Raw genomic sequence first — 22,979 nt, 5'->3', positions numbered from 1 at the left:
TGTGCTTGAAGTGTTGTCTGTACTTCCTTGATATTGTTTCTTTTGGAATGGAGTCTGGTATTTGTCCATCCAAGTGTACACCTCACCATTTACGTAATCATAGGTGTCTCTCTGAAATTTCCCGCCATTCCTCTACCATTTCGAGGCATTCTCGGAAGCGCCGTCACCTGTCGCATTCCTCGTCGCCGGCCGAATGGGATGCATTCCGCTAGCAGATGACGATTTTCGAATTGCAAGCCACTGTTCCATCGCGCCTTCGAGAGAAGCCACCAAGGAACGGGCTTGGTCCACCACTCGCACGCCTTCGAGCTTGAGCAGTCCGCGCGATCATCGGGAGCCGTCGCGGTACCGCTCGGACAATGAAGATCGCCGTAGCCATGATGGATCCAGGTCCCGGCCCTCGACGCCATCGAGACAGGCGGATCCTGTGAAGCCTTCGAGGAAGGCGTCGACGCCATCGGCGCCGTGTCAGTTGAAAGGCTCTCTCGGGGCTCCTGCTTCGAAGAGGTTGTCGACGCCGTCAGCGCCTCGGTCGACATTGACGCCGCTTCCCTTGGCGCCCTCGATGCCGTTTGTGGAGGATTTGCCGCAGGTGCCGCGGAGAGCTGTGGAACCTCCGAGGAAGGCTCTCAGTAAGTCAATGAGGCCTGTTTTTGAGCCCTTCTCTGTTCCTCCACCCAGATTGGATTTGTTCCAACCTTTTGGATTATATTTCAGAGGTGGATGAAGAGTCTGATGAGGAGATGGTTGTGCCTACTGATGTCCCTGATGACCTTTTGTCTGGTCACAGTCAGATGGAAGAACTCCGTCCGTCCTTGCCCGAATACTTGGGGTGGTCTGCTCCACCTGTTGATTTTGATCAGGAAGATCTGACAGACATCCTGGACGAAGGTCCACCCACTGACCCGGTGTTACTATTTCACATGGCTTCGTAAAGAAGGGTGGCAGCGGCTTGGACTGCTCCGGAGAGTCTCCCAGTTGGTAAGACACTTCTGAAAAAATACCGCCCAGCCAGTTGTGACACCTGTTACTTGTCGACGCACCCTACTCTGGAGAGTTTGGTGGTGAAGGCGGCTACGGCCCCAGCAAAGCAGGCTTTGTACCCTACGATCCCTCCTGATGGGGACGACAAGCTCTTTGATGGTTGGACGAAGAAGGTGTTTTCTTCTGGGGGTATGGCTTTGAAGGCAGTCAACTCTGTTTGTGCCTTGGCTAGATTCACTCACACTCTGTGGAATGGTGCATCTTTGGCGGCTGAGCATATTGTCGAAGGGGAAGAACGGGATGGTTTCCTAGCCCTCGTGCAAGACAGCAAGGATGCCATGTGTGAATCCGTTCAGTCGGGTCTGGACATGGCAGACTGTGTCAGCCGGTCCATGGCGGCGAGCACTGTGATACGCAGGTTTGCGTGGTTGTGGAAGTCGGGGTTTGCGCCTGACGTGCAATCCCGGCTTCTCAACATGCCCTTTGATGGTGTCCATCTGTTTGGCAGCAAGGCTGACGAGAGCCTTGAGAGGTTGCAGACCTCCAAAGTTGCAGCGAAGTCTTTAAGCACTGCAGTCCGTCAACCTCCGCCTTTTTGTTCTAGGGGATAGCAATGGAGGGGAGGTTCCTTTCGGTACTACTCTACCTTTGGTAGATCGAGAGGAGCTGCCAGTCAAAGGGGCCACCATAGGAGTACCGGAGGTGGAAAGCAAGGTACTTGAGGGGCCAAAGCCGCTTGGGCAGTTGCCTCTTTGCCCTCAGGCACTGCTGCAGCCGCGTCCGCTCAGTCATGAGGCCATGTCCCATGGTTCGCCGGTTGGGGGCAGACTTGCGCAGCATCTTGTAGAGTGGCGTGCCATTACTTCAGATGTGTGGGCTCTGAAGATCATAGCCCACGGCTATTGTCTTCCCTTGCGGCAGAGGCCTCATGACAGTCCACCGGCGAAGCTCTCTTTGAAGCGTCCGGATCCGCTCCTTGCGCAGGAAATCCTATCCCTGCTGGAGAAAGGCGCCATAGAACTGGTGCCTGTAGTGGAGAGGAACAAGGGATGGTATTCCCCTTATTTTTTGATCCCGAAAAAGGACGGGGGATTGAGACTGTGAGGATGTGAGGGTGGACGGAGAGCGGAACACACGGCCAGAGGAGCCCGCTGTGCCGCGGGCGTGTGCGCCGCTGAGGGCGGGCGCCGGGGAGGCGTCCCTGCTAAAGGGAGAGCCTTGTCGGCATCCCGCGACAGTGCCGGCGTTACGGCCGCAGCGCCGCGGGTGCTCACAGCCGCAGCGCCGCGGATGCCCACGAGGACCGGGTCCACTGGCGCTGCAGCTGGGAGACCCGCGAAAACAGCGTACCTCGGCGGCCTCCGGCGGCGAGGCTCAGGAATTAGAGAGCCCGAGTCGTGCCGACCGCTCGGCGTCGGAGGTGCGCCAGACAGCTGGGCAGGAACCTATCACGGGGAACCAAACAGAACCCCCTCCTTACCTCATGCAGGGCAGACCCCGAGCAGCAGCATGGGGCCTCAAGCAGGACGGGCCTCCGGGAGGCATGCCTCGAGGGAGACACCATGTTGGGGGGGCAGGGCCGATGGAGAGGGCGTGGCTAACAACAGGGAGGGGAAGCCGGAACCAGGCAGCCAGAGTAAAGGAGGAGGAGGGGACGAGGCAGCTCTATTCATAGAGGGTGGGTGCCTAGAGTCCCCACCAATCGGACAGGGGGGGAGGGAAGTTGTCCCGGATTAGCCCTTTTTCCCTCCAACCACCAGGCATAAAAGGGACTGGCCTAATGGCATTTTTGTTGCTTTTTGCAGGGAGAAGGAGAGGAGAGTGAGAGCAACTGGTGGGCCTATCCGGGTCCGTGAGAGTAGGAGACACTTACAGAGAAGAGGAACTCCTGGTGCCTTTTACTCACAGTGAAGTAACTGTGGGGCCAACCTGGAGTCCAAATACCGTGGTTAAGACATTGTGTAATAAAGGTCTACAAAACTCCACTTCGGCTACTGTCCTGATTTCTACAGAGACCCATCATGGACTTGGGTCAGCTGAACAAACTCCTCAGGAAGGACAAGTTCAAGATGGTACCTCTTTCTCAAGTCCTCCAGGCCCTTCAACTTCAGGATTGGTTGGCGTCTCTCGACCTCAAGGATGCTTACTTTCATGTGCCGATTCATCCCAAGCACAGGAAGCACCTGAGGTTTGCGGTTGGCGACTCACATTTTCAGTTTCGGGTCCTGCCGTTCGGATTGACCTCCGCCCTGAGGGTCTTCACCAAGCTGATGGTGGCAGCGTATCTCAGGAAAGGGGGAATTCACATCTACCCCTACCTGGACGATTGGTTGATCAGGGCGCACTCTCCCGAGCAAGCCCTGGATCATCTGTCCGTCACCTGCCACTCCCTTCACAAGCTGGGCTTCTCCCTTAATTTAAAGAAGTCCCATTTGACACCTATCAGGGGCTCCAATACATCGGAGCTGTGCTCGACACATCCCTGGGGCTGTGTTTGCCTCCCCAGGTGAGGGCTCATCACATTCTGCAGATGGTAGACAAATTTCAACGTGCCCAGAGTCTCCCTGCGTTCGAGTTCTTGAGGTTGCTCGGCCTCATGACATCCTGCATTTTCCTGGTGCCAGAGGCCAGGCTGCATATGAGATCTCTGCAGTGCGTTCTCAAGATGCAGTGGTCGCAGTTATCCGGCAGGATGTCGGATCCCGTTCAGATGCCGCCCTCGGTCGGCCAGGATCTTCTGTGGGTGGGCCGTCGAAGGAAATCTGATGAAGGGAGCTCCATTTTGGCAACCGTGGCCGGAGGTGACGATCATGACAGACTCATCCCTCACGGGTTGGGGAGCTCATGCCAACGAGTTGACAACCAGCGGCCGTTGGTCTCTGTCGGAGTCCAGACTCCACACCAATCTGTTAGAGATGCGGGCTGTCAGGCTAGCCCTGAAGGCTTTTCTGCCGTCTTTGCGGTGGAACAATGCTCTGATTATGACAGACAATACAGTGGCCATGCACTACCTCAACAAAAAAGGAGGGGCAGGGTCACGCCCATTGTGCAGGGAGATGATGCAGCTCTGGTTCTGGGCCATCCAGCAGGAAATTTCGATCTCGGCAGTTCATCTGGCTGGAGACGAAAACGTGGCGGCGGACGCTTTGAGCAGGCAGAGCACGGTCTCTCACTAGTGGGAGCTGGCTCAGGAAGTTCTGTTGGAGATCTTTGCCCTTTGGGGAACCCCACAAGTGGATCTCTTCGCCACAAGTGTTAACCGAAAGTGCAAAAGATTCTGCTTGTGGGAATTTCCTCCAAGGAGCCTTAGGGGACACGTTCGTAGTGGAGTGGTCCTTCCCTCTGCTGTACGCGTTTCCTCACGTCCCCGTCATTCCGCAAATGTTGAGGAGGTTACGGAGGTTCGGTTCCTGAATGATCCTTATTGCTCCGGCATGGGGCAGGAGAGCGTGGTAGCCGAACCTTCTAGACATATCCGTCTGCCCTCCACACCTTCTTCCCTACCGAGACGATCTGCCCTCACGGCAGGGGGGGGGTCGGGTTCTCCATCCAGAGGTCAAGTCTCTCAGCCTTCATGCTTGGCATATGAAAGGTTGAGGTATAAGGATTGGGACCTCCCCAAAGACGTGATGGAGGTGTTGCTTTCAGCCAGACGGCCCACAACTAAATCCCTGTACCGTTGCCGTTGGAGAAAGTTCTGCGACTGGTGCAGGGTACAGAAAGTGGATCCTTTACAATGTTACATTCCTTTGGTTTTGTCTTTTTTGCTTTCCTTAGCCCCCAAGGGCCTGCAAGTGGGTACCATTAAGGGTTACCTGGCGGCGCTGTCTATATTTAAGCGCTCGTCTGAGAAATGTTCTTATTTTAAGATTCCTTTGATTTCACAGTTTCTAAAAAAGCTAATGTGTTTCCACCGTCACCTTTCCAGGTGCCGGGATGGGATTTGAATTTGGTTTTAAAGTTCCTGATGGGAGCTCCGTTTGAGCCCTTACATTCTTGTCCGTTGCGACTGTTATCCTTTAAAACTGCAGTTTTAGTTGCGGTTACTTCCGCACACAGAGTGAGTGAGTTGCAGGCACTTTCTGCCAAGCCACCCTTCACTGTGTTCCATAAGGACAGGGTTGTCCTGCGGCCTTCTTTTCTTCCGAAGGTTGTGTCGGAATTCCATTTGAGCCAGAAGGTGATTCTTCCAGCGTTTTATCCTCCTCCACATCCTGGTAAGGAAGAGGAGAGGCTCCATAGGTTGGATCCTAGGAGAGCTTTGAGTTTCTATCTCTCACAGATGTCCCGGGTCAGAGTGGATGATCAGCTCTCTGTTGGTTATGCTGGAAGGTGGTTAGGTCAGGCTGTTTCCAAGCACACCTTGTCCAGATGGATCATTTTGACGATCTCCGAGTGTTACCGTTTGGCGGGAAAGGACCCTCCAGTAGGCTTACAGGCTCACTCTGCTAGGGGTGTGGCTGCCTCCACTGCTCTACAGAGGGTTCCAATTCGTAGTATTTGTGAAGCAGCCACATAGGCCTCTGTCCATACTTTTGTGAGACACTATTCCTTGGACTCCATCCATGGCCAGGATTTGGCCTTTGGTAAGACAGTCCTCTATTCAGCAATTTGATTGGGCATTCTAATATTCTAAATATGTAAATTCTTTTCCCACCTCCATATGTTGGTACTGCTTTGGGAGTCTGTCATAGATGTGGAATACGTCGGAGGACACAATCCCCTCGAAGAACAAGTTACTTACCTTATCTGGTAATGTTCTTTCGATGGGATGTTCCTCCGACGTATTCCACATCGTACCACACGTTCTGGGAAAAAACTACAACTGGGGCTACGGGCGCCGTGCATCCTATATATAACGTCTGATGACGTCGACCCTTGACGGAGGCCCTCGAGGGACAACGTGTCGACGCCATTGACGAAGGACGCATACGCCGCAAAAATTTCAGAAGCAGCACAGCTGTGGTTATTACCTGTCATAGATGTGGAATACGTTGGAGGAACGTCCCATCAAAAGAACGTTACCAGATAAGGTAAGTAACTTGTTCTTTGGGCTTATTGGCCAGTCCGAAGGATATGGTCCCCAATTTTTGAGATAAAACCAGGGATCTAGGCAAGCCATTGATGAGACTGGGTGATGAATTGCAATTTGTGGGAAATCAAATTCCAGGAGGAACTAATAGTTACGTGGGTAGTGTTCCAGAGATGAAGCTGACCTGTGTATCAGAATCTGAAATGACTGTACATTGTGGCCGAAAGAGCCCTTGCAGATTGGGTGCATGCCTAAAGTAAAACCAGCTCACATAATGACTGTTCAAGTTCAAATCTGTTGGGAGTGAGGTGCCAAAGGCTGATGCCAAATGCAACTTTGTTTCTCATGAATGACAGATAAATGCATCCAAAAGAAAGGTTAGAACTTGATGTGACATTTGCTTTGATAACAATGACCGAGACACCCAATTGTACCCGTGCCCACAAGGAAACACTCCTCAATTCAAAGCGAATAGCCGAAATGGGTTTGTTTAGAATTTAGCAGGAAAGCTGTTGTTCATGTAACCGACTAAACTTATCTCACTGACACTTATGTATAATGCTTATTGTGTAAAACCATATAAAAAACAAATTTTCTGTGTGTGGGCATCACGTTTTTAGGAAGAGGATACTAGGCCAGTTTCCCTGTTCATTTCTGCACAGCTGTAGGCATAAAATAAATGTTTCTACCTTTACTGCCTGAGGTTGCTTATTGGATTATCTGGTGACGGTTTTGGGCTTCTAGTAATCACTTAACAACCTAATTTCTTAAACAAGATACAAATAACATACATTTCTAATACTTAAATAGGGGTTTGTTTAATTCTTAATAATTGGTAATTTTCTTTCTGTGTTAATCACAATTGTTGCACACTTTTTTTCAGGTTAAAATGCAGTGTGTGTGTTCAGGATAAACCTTTGGCAAAGGTGAACCCTTCACTGTGGGAAGTCATGGTGACCTGCACAGAGTCTGAGGTAAAGATCCTGGTCCTGGCTTCCTGATTGTATCACAATTGTGCATCCATTTACAACCTAAACAATGTTTATTTTCATGAGAATTCTACTGGGTTTGGTCATATTGCTAATTAACTTATTAAATTGCTTTAAAGTTTGTTGATGTACAAAATACCTCAACAGTAACACTTTGCTCTTCTCTTAGCAGTTTCTACCAATGGTACACAACTTCAGAACACTGCCCAACATTGGTATTCATCTTTTATCAGGGGTAGTGTAGGAGCCAAGTTAAGAGATCAAGTTAATGCCTGTCTTTACAGCCTAGTTTCCCTTCATGCTGTACACCAACAGAGATATCCTGTTCAAACAATAATTCTCATGCTGATAGGTTATATCCTCATCAAAGATACTGAATAGGCAATGACCGCTGAAAACAGAATTATTTTTTCACAAGTAAAGGGCGAGGTGTGCCAATGCGCTAATACTCCTCCCCCTCCACGCCTTCACTCCGGATGTGAGGGAATCCATCTTATATATAGGTACCGGATGCCAAATGCCTCAGTTCCTTTTTCGTGCATGCTCAGCATGCTGCATCAGAGATGCCTCTTTCTCATTAAAATGTTGACTGTGTCATAGATTAAAAACCATACCAGGTTCAGCCCTGGCCACAACCTCAACCGACCCGCCCCCTACTCTCACCCACACTCTAATGGCCGCACGAAAAATACAAAAAGGCTCAGGCTCCACTTGACATCACCCATGCTCCACCCCATATCCCAACTTTTTCCCCCTAGCTCTAGCTCACAAACCTCCCCTACGGCTCCCAACCTGGTCTTATCACTATTCCCCTCCTCTCTCCTCCCATGATGCCCTCCACTGGGCTCCTCATACCTCATCCCGTCGCCACACTCCCCTCACCATTCCCACCCTTTCAACAATCCCTACAACGACCCGGGCAAACACATACTGTCTAGCACAACACACCAAATCTCTTGCATTCTCATCAATGCCAGGTCAGTCTCTAAAAACAATTTTAACATCTTTTACCTTGTATCGGACGAAAAGCCAAACATCCCTTTCATCACAGAGAACTGTTTTGCTGACTAAAAACCCATTTCACACGAGGCCTCACCCCCGGCTACAACCTGACTGTTCAGAATAGATCAAGAAGAGGTGAGGCAGTAGCAATCCTACACAAGCACCAATTTCCTCTGCTGATCAAGGATAACTTAGCCAACACCACAGACTATGAATTCCTTCTTGTAAAATTCCAACTCTCACCATCCACCTACCACAGCTTCCTACTCGTCTATAGACCCTCTGGCTACACCAAAAACTTTGCAGACACACTCAGCGACACCCTAACTATTCTAGGTGACTTCAGTATCTGGTTTGACTCCCCCTCGAACCCCATGACCTGCTCTCTCACAGATAACCTAGTAGCCTTCAACCTGACACAACACATTTCACTGCCCACTCACACTTAAGGCCACACCCTCGACGCGGTCTTCAGGGCCACAAACATCATAACCACTCTGCCCCCACATCCCCTAACATGGACAGATCACTTGGCAATCTTCTTCTCCTTACCATCTTCACCACCAGCCCCCCTCCAAAGACCACGCCCGGCCACAACCAACCAGTGCACCTCACCCCACTCTGAAACAAGGTCAATATAACCCCTGGTCTAGCCAAAACTCCCTCCTCAAGTCACTCTGAGCACTCTCCCTCCAGGAAGCCCCCCACCCCCATCAAACTCTTCAACCAATGGCTCTCCAGCACCCTTGCACCCCTCGCCCCAACAAAACAGACCTCTCTGGCTCACACCTAGGTGGTATTCCACCCACCTCAAATCTCTAAAAACCTGCAAGCACTGTCTGGAATAGACCTGGCAACCAACCCAAACCCCCCAAAACAAAACCCCACTGGTAAGACTAACAACGGCCTACAGATCGGAAATCCTAAAAACCAAAAAATCATTCTGTGGGAACCGAATCTTTAACTCTTGCAACCCAAGCAAGGAACTGTATAGAATCATCTCTGAAATCAAATTGCAAGGTTTCTCAACCCCTCCTCCACCGAACACCCAATCCCAAAGCAATGCCTTATCAGAACATTTTCATAACATCGCTATCGACAGACATTCTGCCATCATCTCTAAAATAAAAACCATGCCCCCTACTGTTGCCCGATCGCCTCTTATCCCATGTCCCAACTCCCTCCTGATGCAAGCCTTCACCTCTTTCGCCTCGATTTCACACCAGGAGTTCCTCTCGCTCCTAGCACAAAGCCACCCATCAGGATCCCCTGAGTACCTTTGCCCACCCTCCTCAAAAACATCCTAACCTCAACCTGTGAAGGCAGCATTGGACGCTCAATCCTTAACCAATCCCTTACATTAGCAGTCTTCCCGGGAAGCCTTAAAAATCTCCTGCGTTAAACCCCTCCTCAAAAAACCTACGCTCGACCAACTCCTTCCACAGAACTACTGGCCCATTTCCAACACATGCTTCATGGCCAAATTCATGTACCGCACAGCATAAAAGCAACTCGGTCACTTCACTGAAGCCACCAACCTCCCTGACTTTGCACAATCTGGCTTCAGACTCCTTAGAGGAACTGAGTCCTCCCTAGGGTCCATTTGATCTGAGAAGAACAGCTGACGCAGAAGGATGCTCATCATTCTCCTTGAGCTCTCTGCCGCCTTAGATACCATTGACAACACTATTCTCCTTGACAGGCTACATACAAGGAATCAAAGACATTGCCCTCACCTGGATCTCCTCCTTTACCGCTAGTCACTTGAAAATCATGCTCCTCCACCCTTTCACCTCTACACCCTGCGCAGTGCCGAAAAGGGTCCCACGGGAAGCTTCCCTGCCTCCCCTCCTCTTAGATATCTATCCGAGCCCACTTCCCGCACTCATCCGCTCCCACTATATCACCAGCTACAACTACGCAGGTGATACCCCGATCATCATTAAAATCCCCAAATCACTAGTCTTCCCCGTCCAGGTATATCGTCATTCCTCTCGGATATTGACCACTGGATGACCACCACATCCTCAACCCTGGGAAAGCAGAAATCCTAGTCTGTGGGAAAACTGTGCTCCTTCCCCAACCTGTCCCCTGACCTCACGCTCTAGGTACCCCCCTCACCCACACCCCTTGGCAAACTCCACCACAATGAAAAACCTCAGATGCATACTGGACACAGATCTATACCTCTCCCAACACATCAACTCTGTATCCAGCACTGGTTTCTTCCACCTACGCATTCTCAGGCGTATCCTCCCCTACCCTCACTGAAGCTCTGCCATCCTCACCATCATCCTATCTCGCCTAGATGACGCAAAATGCCTTTATCTAGGTGCCCAGCATTCCTACTTGGGGAATTACAAAGAGTACAAAACGCTGTGGCCCGCCTGCTCATATGCCCCACCCAGAGTCCTCCGCAGGTTCCCTATTGGACGACAAACTACCTTCAAAGCCATGTGCATTTGTCCAGCATGGGGTCTGGCATGGATTCACATGCTCATGAATATTCCCCGTCGTCAGGCTGGGAATCCTCGGTAAAGAAAAAATCAGTTTGTTTTGTTTCTGAACTGTCTTTCTCCTAACAACCAATCACTGGTCTCTGGGTCATACTGCCCCCATCCAATGACTGCCCTCTACCTAAGCCCCTCCTCTGGCAGCCATCTTCAGATTTTTACCTCACGTTCAAGTGTTTGGGAGTCCTCGTGCTATAGCTCTCGAGCTTTTACTGCATTCGCGATTTTTCGAAGAGTTTGCTCTTATTTCTTCGGTCAATCGAGTCTCAAGCTCCATCGATCCTTCATTCGAGTCACAAGTCGAGTTACCTTCTTGGAGGATTCCAGAAGATTCTGGAGGCCTAGGACATGGCTGAAGATAGAGACTCGACGCCTCTGTTCAGAATTTGCCCTAGATGCGGCCTACAGAACATTTTCCTGGACGATGGGTACTCCCTGTGCCTCTACTGCCTGCACACCGACCAGACACACGTAGAGGAGGCATGTGCGCTCTGCAAGGACATGGTACCCCACACCAGTAAGGACCGTCGTGAACGGCTTACCAAGTGGCTCCAGTTGGGTGAGTCCCGGTCACCCAGGCGCGAAAAGAAATACGAGCAGTCTTCTAAGACCTTTGAGGGCGCCCCAGCGACTGCCCCAACAGAAAGCAAAGCACTGCGAGTCCGCAGTCACGGGGAGTGCTGTCCCTCGGCGGCCAGGAAGGGCACAGTATCTCCAGCACCTTCGACCACGAGCCAACGGTCTAGCTCTGCGAAGAAAAGTAAGTCTGGGCACCCGGGTAAACTTCTGGAGAAGTCCCAGTCGGCTCCGACAGAGAAGGCCAAAGAGGAGCGTGTCGCTGACCCTCCCCTTACTGTGAAGACCCCAAGCATGACCAATGTCATTAAGGCCCAGATTCACCTGACGAAAACCTCCATTGAGGGAGTGGTGGCGCCCCTGGCGAAGGCCGTTGGTACGGATTACAAATAGTTCCTTTGTGCTAGAACTGGCATTTTGAATCCTTTCGTTATAGGTTTCTTGTTTAGTCCTGATAAGCACGGCATTATAGTTAGAGTACATTACGTTCATTTTGTCTTTGTTTTCTTTTGAGGGTAGATTTTTCCATTTGGCTTTCATTTTCCTTTTTTGAAGCCTAAGGGCTTTCAACAGAGGGGTGCACCAGGTGTTGAGGTGTGCTTTAGGTTTACTGTTTTGAAGTTTAAGTGGGGCAATGGAATCTAAGGCTTGGGTCATGGTGGTGTTAAATATGTCGATAAGTTCTGCTGGGTCTTGCGATTTAGATGAGCTTAAGGTATGGATCAGGCTGGGCATCAGCATGTCAGTAGTGATGTTTTGTTTGTTTCTTGTGAGGAGGGGTGGCGCAATTGTTTTTGATTTAATGACTAGCCGATTGGTGCATGTGGTAAAGGAAATTAGAAAGTGTTCAGTCCATGTCTGGGGTTCGATGGCTGTGATGGAAGTTTCACAGTTGTGGTCGGCCACCCAATCTAGTGTTCTTCCTTTCTCATGGGTGGGTTGGGTGATTCTTTGTGTGAAGTCTAATTCTGTTAGTGAGTCAGCGAGTAATTTAGCTGCATTGTCGTTAGAGTTTAGGAATCCTAAATTAAAATCACCCAACAAGAACATTTGGAAGGTGGGTTTGGTATTGTCTGAGAGTATAGTGATAATGTCCTCCTCGAAGGACCCAATGGGGCCAGGAGGTCTGTATATTAGGTGGATGGTAAAGGTACTGGCTTTGGAGGTGGCTAATTTAACTGTGAGGAGTTCACAAGACTTGGCCAAGGGGGCAGTGGTTAATCTGAGCGCTAGGCTAGCCTTAGCGATGAAGGCAACCCCACCACCTTCTGTTGTTTCTCTGTCAGCTCTTACAATGGTGTAGGAGTCAGGAATGGCGAGAAGGAGGGATGGTCCTGCAGCAGCATGGTGCGAGGTCTCCCGAGATGATGAGGAAGTCTAGTTCTCCTTTATTGATAATATCGGCTATATCTGTCGCATGCGCGATAATGGATCTAGTGTTTATAAAGGTGCCTTTGATGTGGGGGATCGTAGCCTGGTCTGGGTTTGTAAGGCCAGAATAGATTTTTTAGGCTGTGGTATATTAGTTGTAGGACGAGGAAGTCTCAGAGCTGTTGTGTAGTTTGAAATAGATTTGTTAGGGTGGGGTGGTATTCATACTTTCTCCTGATGTATATTCGCTGACAATGCATGTCTGGTAAATCTGGAGCCTTGTCTCTTGTTTCTGAGGTCACTGCGGCAAGGCTGGTTAGCAGTTGGTTTGGTTGCGAATAGCTTGATCCATTGGCTATGGTTGGGGATGTCTATTGGGTTAGTTGGCCTGATTTGGTTAATGAAGTAGCTACTGGAGCTTGGTATTAAGTTTGGTAGGAATAAGGTTGGTTCAACATATGGCACATGAGAACTCTGTTTTAAAGGCGGAAGAAATTTAGTTGGTTTAATCTCCATGGGCAAGGATGGATTCATACTTTGAGTAGTGTCGCCTCTTGCTGAAGATAGTCGATCACTTTAGCATAGAGGCACGATGTTAAGAGGCCAGTGACCAGCAATGTAGGGCTTAGTAGCAAACCTACTATATTAAGAAATATCGCGGGTGGAACACACTTAGCTATATATAGAACTAGGGATCAGGTAGAGCACTGGTCAGGCAGTAGTCTTGATGCGAGGTGTGGGCTATGCTATTAGTTAAAATTGTGATAGGACATTGTTAGAATTACCAGGGTAGGTTAATGCAAATGCATATTGTCGGTCATTGAGTGCGAGGTATGATTGCAACAGAACTATGCGATCCAAAAGCCGCCAGATTCGCTGGTGTGAATAAAACAGTTGCAGATAATACGATTTGCATAAATAGCAGTTGCAGTGATACTTGTTACAGCAGGAGAGTCGGGTCTGAGCATTTAACAAATCAAATAACATAATTGGGGCATAGTAAGTGAATGGACTCACTAAGTGGTCTGAGAGGTACAGCCTGCGTATGGCATGGGTTGGCAAGTCTAAGGTTTGACTAGGCACAATATTGAAATGCTGCAATAGTTCACTGGAGCGAGGGTCAGGCGAGACAGGATAAGCCCCGAAATGTCTAGCAATTGTACCAGGTAGCTATTAACATGCAGTCGGCAGGAAGGTACAAAGTGCTTGAACAGTGGGCATTTGGCAGTTGATAGGAAAGGATGGCAAACAACAATGAGCAATAACTCAGTAGGCACAAGCTGTGGGCAAAGACGCCAGATGGTCGTTAACATTAGTATCTCCTGTCGTGCGGGTGCAGCGCCCTCCATATATCAGACAATTTGAATGCATGCAATATCGTATTTAGGGATTTAGCCGAAGGGGCTGGGTGTGTGTATTTATCGTTTGATATGTTCATTGCCGGTTTAAGTGTGCAGTTAAAATCTCCTCCCCATATCAGTGTGCCATCCCTATATGAGCTGATCTTAGGATACAATGGCCGAAAATAGGCTGCCGTATCCTGATTCGGTGCGTACGTGTTAACACAGATTTACGTCTGCTCCACTAGTCCCTGTATTACGATCATTGTACCCTCTGTATCGAGGAAGGCCTTGATGACTCTGAAAGGAACGGATGGTGCCACCCATATTAGAACACCTCTGGCGTATGCCGAATATGACGAGCCCAGGGATCCACCCCACTTTTTCGGTAAGATGTTTTGCTTCTCTTTAGTGAGATCGGTCTCCAGCAGGAGGGCAATATCGCTGTTTTGGCACATCAAATAAGGCATTATTCTATTCCGTTTGACATAGCTGTTTAGACCCATGACTTTCCAAGACGCTATTTTAAGTTCCCCCATCATGCATAGAAGTGCTAGCATATTTTACCCGTCTGTTGCATGTACTGTATCTATCTTGTGTGGATCTGTAGGCTTACACCCTTCTAACTACTCCAACTGCCCTCCCCTCCCCCCAACTATTGCCCAGCTCAATACTTTGTGCTCAGGCATCCCCGCATCTCACTCCTGCTCCAGACACTTGTCCGGGTGCTCATAGTGTGGCAGGAGGATACGTAACAGCTAGTATCCTAAAATAAACCAATCTAGTCTCGGGTGTAGGGTGCTTTCCTCTTAGTGCGTATCTGGCTGGGCACTTCACTAATGGTTCCTGCATTCTTCCAAAAAACAATAAAAAACCAGAAACAGAACGATTAGCACTTGTGTCTCGTCTGTGTCGCTGTTGCACATGTTTGCAGTCCATTCACTGTTCTCCTCTGTAGTTGTTCAGTGTCTACTCAGTAAGCTCGGGTTTGTTGCTTACACCGCTCGCTTGGTCATCTACTTCCGGTTGTTAAATTTTCTGTGTCCATCCACTTATGCGCATCTTCAGGAGTCTCAAAGAAGATGGTGCGGCCCTTGTGTATTACTTTTAGTCTGGCTGGATATAACAGCTTATATTTGAGATTCCCTTACTGTAGCCTCCTCTTCACTGATGCAAAGTTCATCCTCTGTTACTGCACCAGGAAGGTGTAATCCGGATAAGTAGTGATGTTGGCTGATGCTCGTTGAATTGTTCCTGCTTTGCGGAAGTGTTCTAGAATTTTTTCACTGTCGTAGTTTAGTATCCGGGCTATTATGGCCCAAGGCAGAGCTCCAGGCGGCGGCCTCCTTGACAGGGCCCTATGTGCTCTCTCCACTGTGAACCCTTGTGAGGGCTCCCGGGCCTATTTCTTGCTCGCCCTTCTGCTTCTTCCGCTCCACTTTCCATATTCCGCACTTGTTGCAATATTGATACTTCACTGTAATTGACTTTCAAGTTACTCGTGTTCGCTGCTACTTCTTTATCCAGTGCTCCTATTCGTTCTGCCAGCGCCCTCGCATCCTCTCTCAAAAGTTTCACATCCAGGCTGACCGTGTCCATTTTAGATTCCAAAATGTAGGATTTTCACTGTGGCCTCAGGTTAGTCTTGTGCCATGTACCCCCTGTTCTACCACCCCCTCTACCATCATGTCGCTGGACCTCCCCAGGCATGCCGTTGCTGGCTTAAAACCCTGCATCCCAGTTCTCTTTCCTTGTGTCCCGCCACCCGCTCCCTCCCCCGGACCCCATTGGCCATTTTGCCCGTGTTTGGTCTGCCTGGGCCTAACACCATGAACATCTGCTCCCTGGGCCGATTTTCACCATGGCCTCAGGTGAGTCTTGAGCCATGCACCCCTGTCCCACTCCCCCTCTACCATAATGGTGCTGGACCTCCCCAGGCACGCTGTTGCAGGTTTAAAACCCTGCGTCCCAGTTCCCTTTCCTTATGTCCCGCCTCCCGCTCCCTCCCTCTGGACCCGATTGGTCCACCCCTCCTTATCCTGACCTGATCTGGGCAGTCCACTGTCCGGCAGCCCCTTCGGCTAAGGGCCCCAAGGCAAAGGGCGGCTCCTACATTGGCAGCTCCAAGACATGTCTCCAGGTGTCCTCAGTGGAAGCAAATGAAGCCAACAGTCAACAGACACCAACAAAACTGTAAGCGTGGCATGGGTGGGGTGTAGAGCAATTACTCTACTCCAGAAAGCCCCCGCCACTCTACTTTACCTTTCCATAACATAGACTGCCATAGACTTACACTATGCATACTTAGAGAGATTTGGGACCACCAGCTTAAATCTACTCATGGCTGGACTGTAAATGTTGCCTGCATTACACACTAACATACTTGCCAATGTTAACTAGTGGCACACCTAGAGAGAACTGTGAAGATTAGCCTGCGTTGCATCTAGATAAAAATGTGAATGTTGGCATGTGCCACACTTGGATAAAATCGTGATCACTAGCCTGCCTCACATCTAGATAGAATATTGAAGATTAGCACACGCCACACTCAGATGAAATAATGAATGATAGCAAGCATCACACCTAAAGATAATTGCAAGGACAGCTATGCCAATTATCCAATCCACTAACAATTTCACCCCTCTGCAGACACCTCTCAAACCCTAACCACACAACCAGAAACCTACAACACAACAATCCGCACAAACTTCACTACACTGCAACAACAAAACAAACCACACATAGACTCGCACAACAGCACGCAACGACTACAGACTTTAAAACACCCCAAGCCGAGCCAACGGACCCACCGGGCTGAGGCTGCCAACAGCACATCACTACTCTCTTGCACTTTTCCAGCTTATTCCCATCTAACTCACCCCCCCAAGCCCCTTTCCCTTTTTCAGAGCCGCCAGAGCGCCAGGGGACCACTTCGGTGGTGATGGTGCGCGGTACAAATATCCTTTAACATTAACATTCCAGTGCGGTCTTTAAAGCCGCTATGGCTTCCAGGACTTGTTGGTCCCCTCTTATCTGGGCCTGCTCTCCTTGTGCCGCAGCAGTCATTGACTGAGTACCTTCGGATGTTTGCGCTGGTTTGGCAAACGTGTCTATCCTGGGCTGCTTCGCCTTGTTTTTGGGAGCCTTAGACGCCATGGCTGCTCTGGTCTGTACTGTTATGATCACCACCTTCCTGTCTTTCATTTGCACTGTGCTTCTGTCATAGGGTTCTGGTCTTTGCTGGGTGGGCCAACAATGTGTCACTTCCTCCCTGCTGCTGCACTGCAGGTGTCAGTCAGGGGTTGCTGCACGGCCGCGAGGTTACACTGCTGGCTACTTGTCGTGCCCAATATCCTCCACTGATGGACAGAAATATTTCCAAGCTCCTCAGCTCATGGTATCTCGTGCTACTGCAGCAGAAGTGGTTTCCGTCACCCTTTAGATGTAATTTTGTGATGCCCCGCATTTACTGCTCCAGATCCCTGCTAGTGCATGGTGTGTGCATTTTTGGCATTGGGACTGTCCTTCCCTGTTCTTGCACACCTTAATCAGGCCTTCCCGGGCTCGTGGAGACTTGTTTGCCGTTACGCACCCTACAACATATGGTCTCGGGCTTGGTGTCCCTGAGACCTTTAGCCAAATGTCCTGTCTTCGGGTAGCGGGTGCAGACCTATGCGCTCCTTTGCTTGCTTCCAGTGTCTTCTAGGACAAATTCGACCCAAGGCCCCCTCTAGCTCCTACGATATTCTTGCATCCCTTAAGATTTGCTGCCTCTGTAGTCCCAATACTACTGGGACCTTGAACTGTACTGGTTGCCGTACAATCCCTCCATGGAAATCCAACACAGTGCTTATCTGCATGGGTGTGTGATTGCACTGCCTCTGTTGCAGTACGTACATCTGCGTCCCGGGGTGCAACCCTTTTCTTGCTTACCCTCTGTGTTTCGCGCTTCCTCCTGATGCCTCTCTGAACAATGCAAGTTAAACCTTGAATTATGGCTTACTTAGGTGAGGACCGGCACCTTTTCAGGAGACTGTCCGGATCTTATTTTAGTTAATACCTGCATAGTGCATCAGCCTCTCAGCCCTTCTGACATGCCCCAGAGGGGCTTGCGCTCTGTGGCCCTCCACCACCTCTTAGTGCAATTTGGCCCATGCTCACCTTATATTGATGGTGTCCCGACAGCTGTGGATCCCTTTACTCCATCCTGGGCCTCATTGTTGTCTGAGGGTAAGGGACTCTTTGTCATGATCCATCGATCATGCCCCTTCTGGTCTTCCTGGTCCTTGGCACATCGGGGGGGTTACTCGCTGTAGTACACCCAACATGGCCGTGTACACGGAACGCGGTCTATCAACCTTTATGTCCTATGCAGCACGTTCTATAAATTAGCCACTCCCCTGCGGTTCCGCACATCTCAACGATACCGATAGCTGTGGCCTGACGTGCTCCGTAGTTCGTTCTCCTGAACTGTGTTGCTTCCTGGTTCCTGGACCTTCCTCCTTCTCCTTTCCTACTATCTTCCTTGACCCTGTCACTTCCGCGTTCCGCGCAGACCGCCTCCGTGTGCTGCCCCCATTCCAAGCTTCCTGGAGTTTCCTAGATCCCGGACGAAGAAGGTGAACGTATCCTGGAATCCGAAGACGGCCGAGCGGGCTTGTACAAGACCCGAACTGCTCAAAATAAAACCCAGACAAAGGACTCTGCAAAACAGAGAAAACAGGTGAGAAAAGGGGAAACCTGTGACACTCTTTCCTCAATTATCGCAGTCTTATGTCCTGCAGCCGCCTAGGTGATGCCACACAACGTGCTGCATTGTGTGCATTCCAGTTCTAGCGCCCGGCTGGTTAGCTTGGATGTTCCACCAATTACTTGTGCTAGTAGGGAGGGAGTCTTTACTTGACCATTCTATTATTTCACCCGCTGGTTATGTACCATCCGTGCTCTGTCTATCAATACCTGGCTGTTCGTCCCAGGTTTGCATCCACTTTACTGCGTGAACGTACCCGCTGTGATGTGGGATTGTTTGTGTTTATATCCTGTGCCTTCCGGTATTCAACACTGTGCTTGGTTGTCCCTGGATCCGCTTGGTGTTAAGGCTGTATGTGCCGCACACAATCGCACCGACACCAACAGGCTGCAGTCTGTACTGGCTTGCTCCTCCATTCTCCATTAGATTACCCTGTATTCCTGATGCTCGGGATCTTCAGCAGTGTGGACTGGAGCTGATATTCGTTCCAACGCTGGTTTTCTTTCCTACACAGCTGTAGGACTCTGGTGCCTGACAGTGTCGCTTCACCTGCGTATTGCATGTGTCCGACCTTGTAGTCCCTCACTGATCCATGTGCCGCAGTTCCTCCGGTGCCCTCCTCTGGAGTGGGGGGTTCGCGCCTCACGCCGGGGTTCGCTGGTAGAGTCACCTCTGTAGTTTCCAAGGCAGCGTACATCTTGGTCCTTCTGTCATGCTGCTATATACGATCAGGCCAGGTCTCAACTCGCCACTGATGTGCTTGTGGATTACAGTCCTGTTGCTTCTAACCCCCGGTGAATTGCGGCAGTCTCACCGTGCTACAGGGCACTGTCTATGCTCTGCTCTTTGTCTCCCGGCGGCCGCCATCTTGCTTCCTCCACCTCTTGTCGGGCTACAACCTTCTAACTGCTTGCTTTCAGTTATGCCTCCATCATTTAGTCCCCAGCTTGATTGTATATATGTAATTCCAATTTATGTGCCTGGTTGATGGTTTATGTGCACTAACGCACACTTTGGCCTCCGTTTCTGCACAGGATCATTCCGGACCAGCAGGAGCTCTTGTAAACACGTCCTATAACATGGCTACTTAGCAACGTCCCCGATTTTAGCATGCTTCATCTGCAATAACCGCGCATAGGAGAGCTGCAATACTCAGCATTGCAATTCTCACAAGTGATGTCCGTCCTGCCAATAACCAAGTGCTTAATTATCAACAAGAGCTTCAAGATGTTGCCCAGAATAAAATAGTGTATATTTTTATCACTTTGTGCTCTGGAGAGCTCAGTTGAATTTTTCACTTAACCTTAACATCTGCAGACCTGTTTTAGCACATCAAGAAGATGCATGCCTAGCCTTAGTTTAAATTCAGTTTACTGATCTGAGAAACTGAAACTTTATTGATCGTTTTCTTTCATAGTTAAAGTTGTTTGGTGAGAAGATGAGGACCATCAAATCCAGCTACACCCTGAAGAGTAAAGTCTTGGCTCACAAAGCGAAGGTGAAGCGCTATGGCCAACTATTAGAAACAAGTCGGGTAAGTAGGAGTGAACAAATGTACTGGGCAATTAGGAATGGAACCACTGTGTCCATCCAAAAGTGTACTGTCTCCAAAATTATATGCTCAGTCAAAATGAATGACCCGACCAGCACAGCATTTTCCCTTCTACTTTATGTGACCAAGGTTTGCAAAGAGCACTACCCTTTTACAACCTTAAAGGTCAGGGCGTCTGTTGACATTTTACCCCCTTTCCTTCAAGCTTTATTTATGAATGGCTTAACCACAATGTTTGTGATCCTCTGCTAGTGGGGGTTGGGGGGGTAGAGCCTTCTCATACCTTAAGTGTCTTTAGTAAGGACGTTTTGAATACTAGTGTGGATTTTATTTGCGTCTGCCTGCTTACACATCAATATACAATATATAAGGGTACTTGTACACTAAGGTCCACCAGGTAAGGATCAATAGACAACACAGAAATTGACCTTAGCTATGAGGTTGGAAAGATTTACCTTGCACACTTAGTACATACCAAACGCACATTTATTTTCACATTATCATATGCTGTTTACTTGTAAAAAACCCATATCCATTGCTTAATATAACATCATATAATTAATTCCAACATACAAATACATACACACACTCTCTCGCATCAGCATACATTTAACCGTAGCATGGGTCATCAATATCATAAAACATTTTCAACAAACAAAAAATCTGTTAAGTTTTCACACCCTTCACAAATACAAATGTGTTCATCCGTTGGATAGCACAGCTTATCAACAATGTCTATGTGTGTTTCGGTCGTTATAGGGGGCTGTTGGTGTAGCGTTGCATTAGTTCGACCTTCAGGACGGTCGGCGGGGCTTAAATGTCACCTCGCCCTTACAAAAAGATCCAGTGGAAGAGGTCTTCAAACAACACTATAAAAAACACAAACCATACACCCTAGTTAGCAAACCAACCTCCTCAATTATTACAAAAGCCACAAATTAATTGTGCTGTGTAATACTTTCATGCTTATACTGATTCACACTCACCTCCAATGACATTTTTTGGAGGTAGTATAAATCATGGAATTGATCCTTAGTGTTCCAGTGGGTTTTGACCAAATATCAGCAGAGCCTATAAAAGACAGGGACATGGGGTAAATGAAAAGCTCCTTCTCATGTCAGTGATTTTACCATAATTTAGTGGTTACATAGCAGTGACTATAATGACTTTCGGCACTAATTTCCAGTGTTCCAACACACTGTGTTGGATGCCAAAGTAGTCTAAATATCTGTTTGTAGGCAAAGCTGACCTACATGCAGTTATTTCACTCGATATTAACCAAGGGTTCCTTCACATATAATCCGCTACGCTGACAACTAATGGAGAAAGAGAGGGATAAACCAAACACTTGTTCAATCCCTTCAACTTCTTATAACGTTATAGTCATAGCAATGATATTAGCTAATTTAAATCGCAGTATACTCTAAAATACCCGTAAAGGGTGTGCAGACTCTCAGCACTTACTTAAATGTCCCGACACACAGCCAGATGCTGGTGTGGCCATGTCCGTGGCAAAGCTGTCCTTATTGCAAATCTTCTGCCCAGTATAGCAGGAAATTCATTTGCATATATCTGGCTGTTCTGCACAAGGGAGGGAAAAAGAGTAAATCACAAACGATTCCATCCCTAGCGACTGTTACAGTGGGATCACTCCCGTAGGTTATAACGCCACCAAACATGCCTAAAACGCTTAATTGGGTATCCCGCCGTCTCCAGAAACTCAGAGGGGCCCCTGCTACACATCTAACTCCCTGCTAAGGAAGTAGGAAAAATCTGCCACTGCTTTACAAACGATCGCTGTTACATATTGTGTTTTTTTTATAGTGTTTGAAGACATCTTCCACTGGATCTTTTTGTAAGGGCGAGGCGACATTGATGCCCCACCGACCGACAGAAAGAAGGTCGGACCAATGCAAGGCTATATCAACAGTCCCCTATACTGACTGAAACACATGTAGATATTTTTTATATGCTGTGCTATCCAACAGATGACACATTTGTATTTGTGAAGGGTGTGAAAACTTAACATATTTTTAGTTTGTTGAAAGGGTTTTATGATCTTGATGACCCATGCAAGCGTTAAATTTATGTTGATGCGAGAGAGTGTGTGTATGTATTTGTATGGTGGAATGAGTTATATGATGTTGTATTATGGAATGGATGTTTTTTTTTTTTTTACAAGTAAACCGCATATGATATTGTGAAAATACATTTGTTTAAATAATAGCCAATCTGTTTTTTCTATTGCTTACACATAAAGACATCCTTATTTTTTGTTGTATACTTGTATTTTTCTTTTAAGCAATTTTTTAATTTTTTTTTATAGTACTTATCAGAAGAGTTTGTTTTTATTATGGTGCTGTTTTATTGTATTGCAGTGCCTTAAAATACATGGGTTGAGTATGAGACATCTAATCACACACACATCAAGTAAGAAAAAAGGTTCTCAAAATGATGTTTGATTTAATTTCTTTAACTCCAAATCTAGAATCGGTATGAAGAGTTGCAGTCAACTATTGATGATGTGGATAGGCTGCTTCAGGAGACGGACCAATGTATTTCTGCACTCTTTCATGGTAAAGTGGCTTTCTGTTTAAGAGTTCCTCAGGTTGGCTGAAAAAAGAAAGGGGTGCTTAGAAGATGGATGTGGTGTTAATACTGGCACATTACTTTGACATGATCTATTCTCTCACTTTGTTTAGAAGCTGCACAATTGGAAGAGAGTACACGGGATAAATGTGATTCTGAGGCAAAGGGTCTTCAGGCAGGTAAGTCTCTCGGAATCTTTTTGTGATGTCTTGGGCAAATCCCAGTACATGTTACACTGCAGTTAAAGAATTTTATTGAGATTGCCAGTCACTCTCCTCCCA

At 48.4% G+C, this 22,979-nt stretch overlaps 1 protein-coding gene across 3 annotated transcripts in view; it reads left to right on the top strand.

The window, feature by feature from the left end:
- Nucleotides 1-22,979, top strand: part of KNL1 (kinetochore scaffold 1) — a 1,870,945-nt gene that overhangs the window by 1,195,272 nt on the left and 652,694 nt on the right. For all 3 annotated transcript variants that reach the window (XM_069637560.1, XM_069637559.1, XM_069637561.1), the window contains 4 exons: nucleotides 6,900-6,990; nucleotides 19,975-20,091; nucleotides 22,598-22,685; nucleotides 22,812-22,877. In XM_069637560.1, the coding sequence (XP_069493661.1) occupies nucleotides 6,900-6,990; nucleotides 19,975-20,091; nucleotides 22,598-22,685; nucleotides 22,812-22,877 (362 nt within the window). The remainder of the gene's footprint in view (nucleotides 1-6,899; nucleotides 6,991-19,974; nucleotides 20,092-22,597; nucleotides 22,686-22,811; nucleotides 22,878-22,979) is intronic.

This window comes from Ambystoma mexicanum, chromosome 14 (genome assembly GCF_040938575.1).
Source record: "Ambystoma mexicanum isolate Mex_15411 chromosome 14, UKY_AmexF1_1, whole genome shotgun sequence".
In the NCBI taxonomy this organism is placed as follows: Eukaryota; Metazoa; Chordata; class Amphibia; order Caudata; family Ambystomatidae; genus Ambystoma; species Ambystoma mexicanum.
The sequence above is the reverse complement of the archived record's forward strand: the minus strand, read 5'-3'. Positions and strand labels throughout refer to the sequence as shown.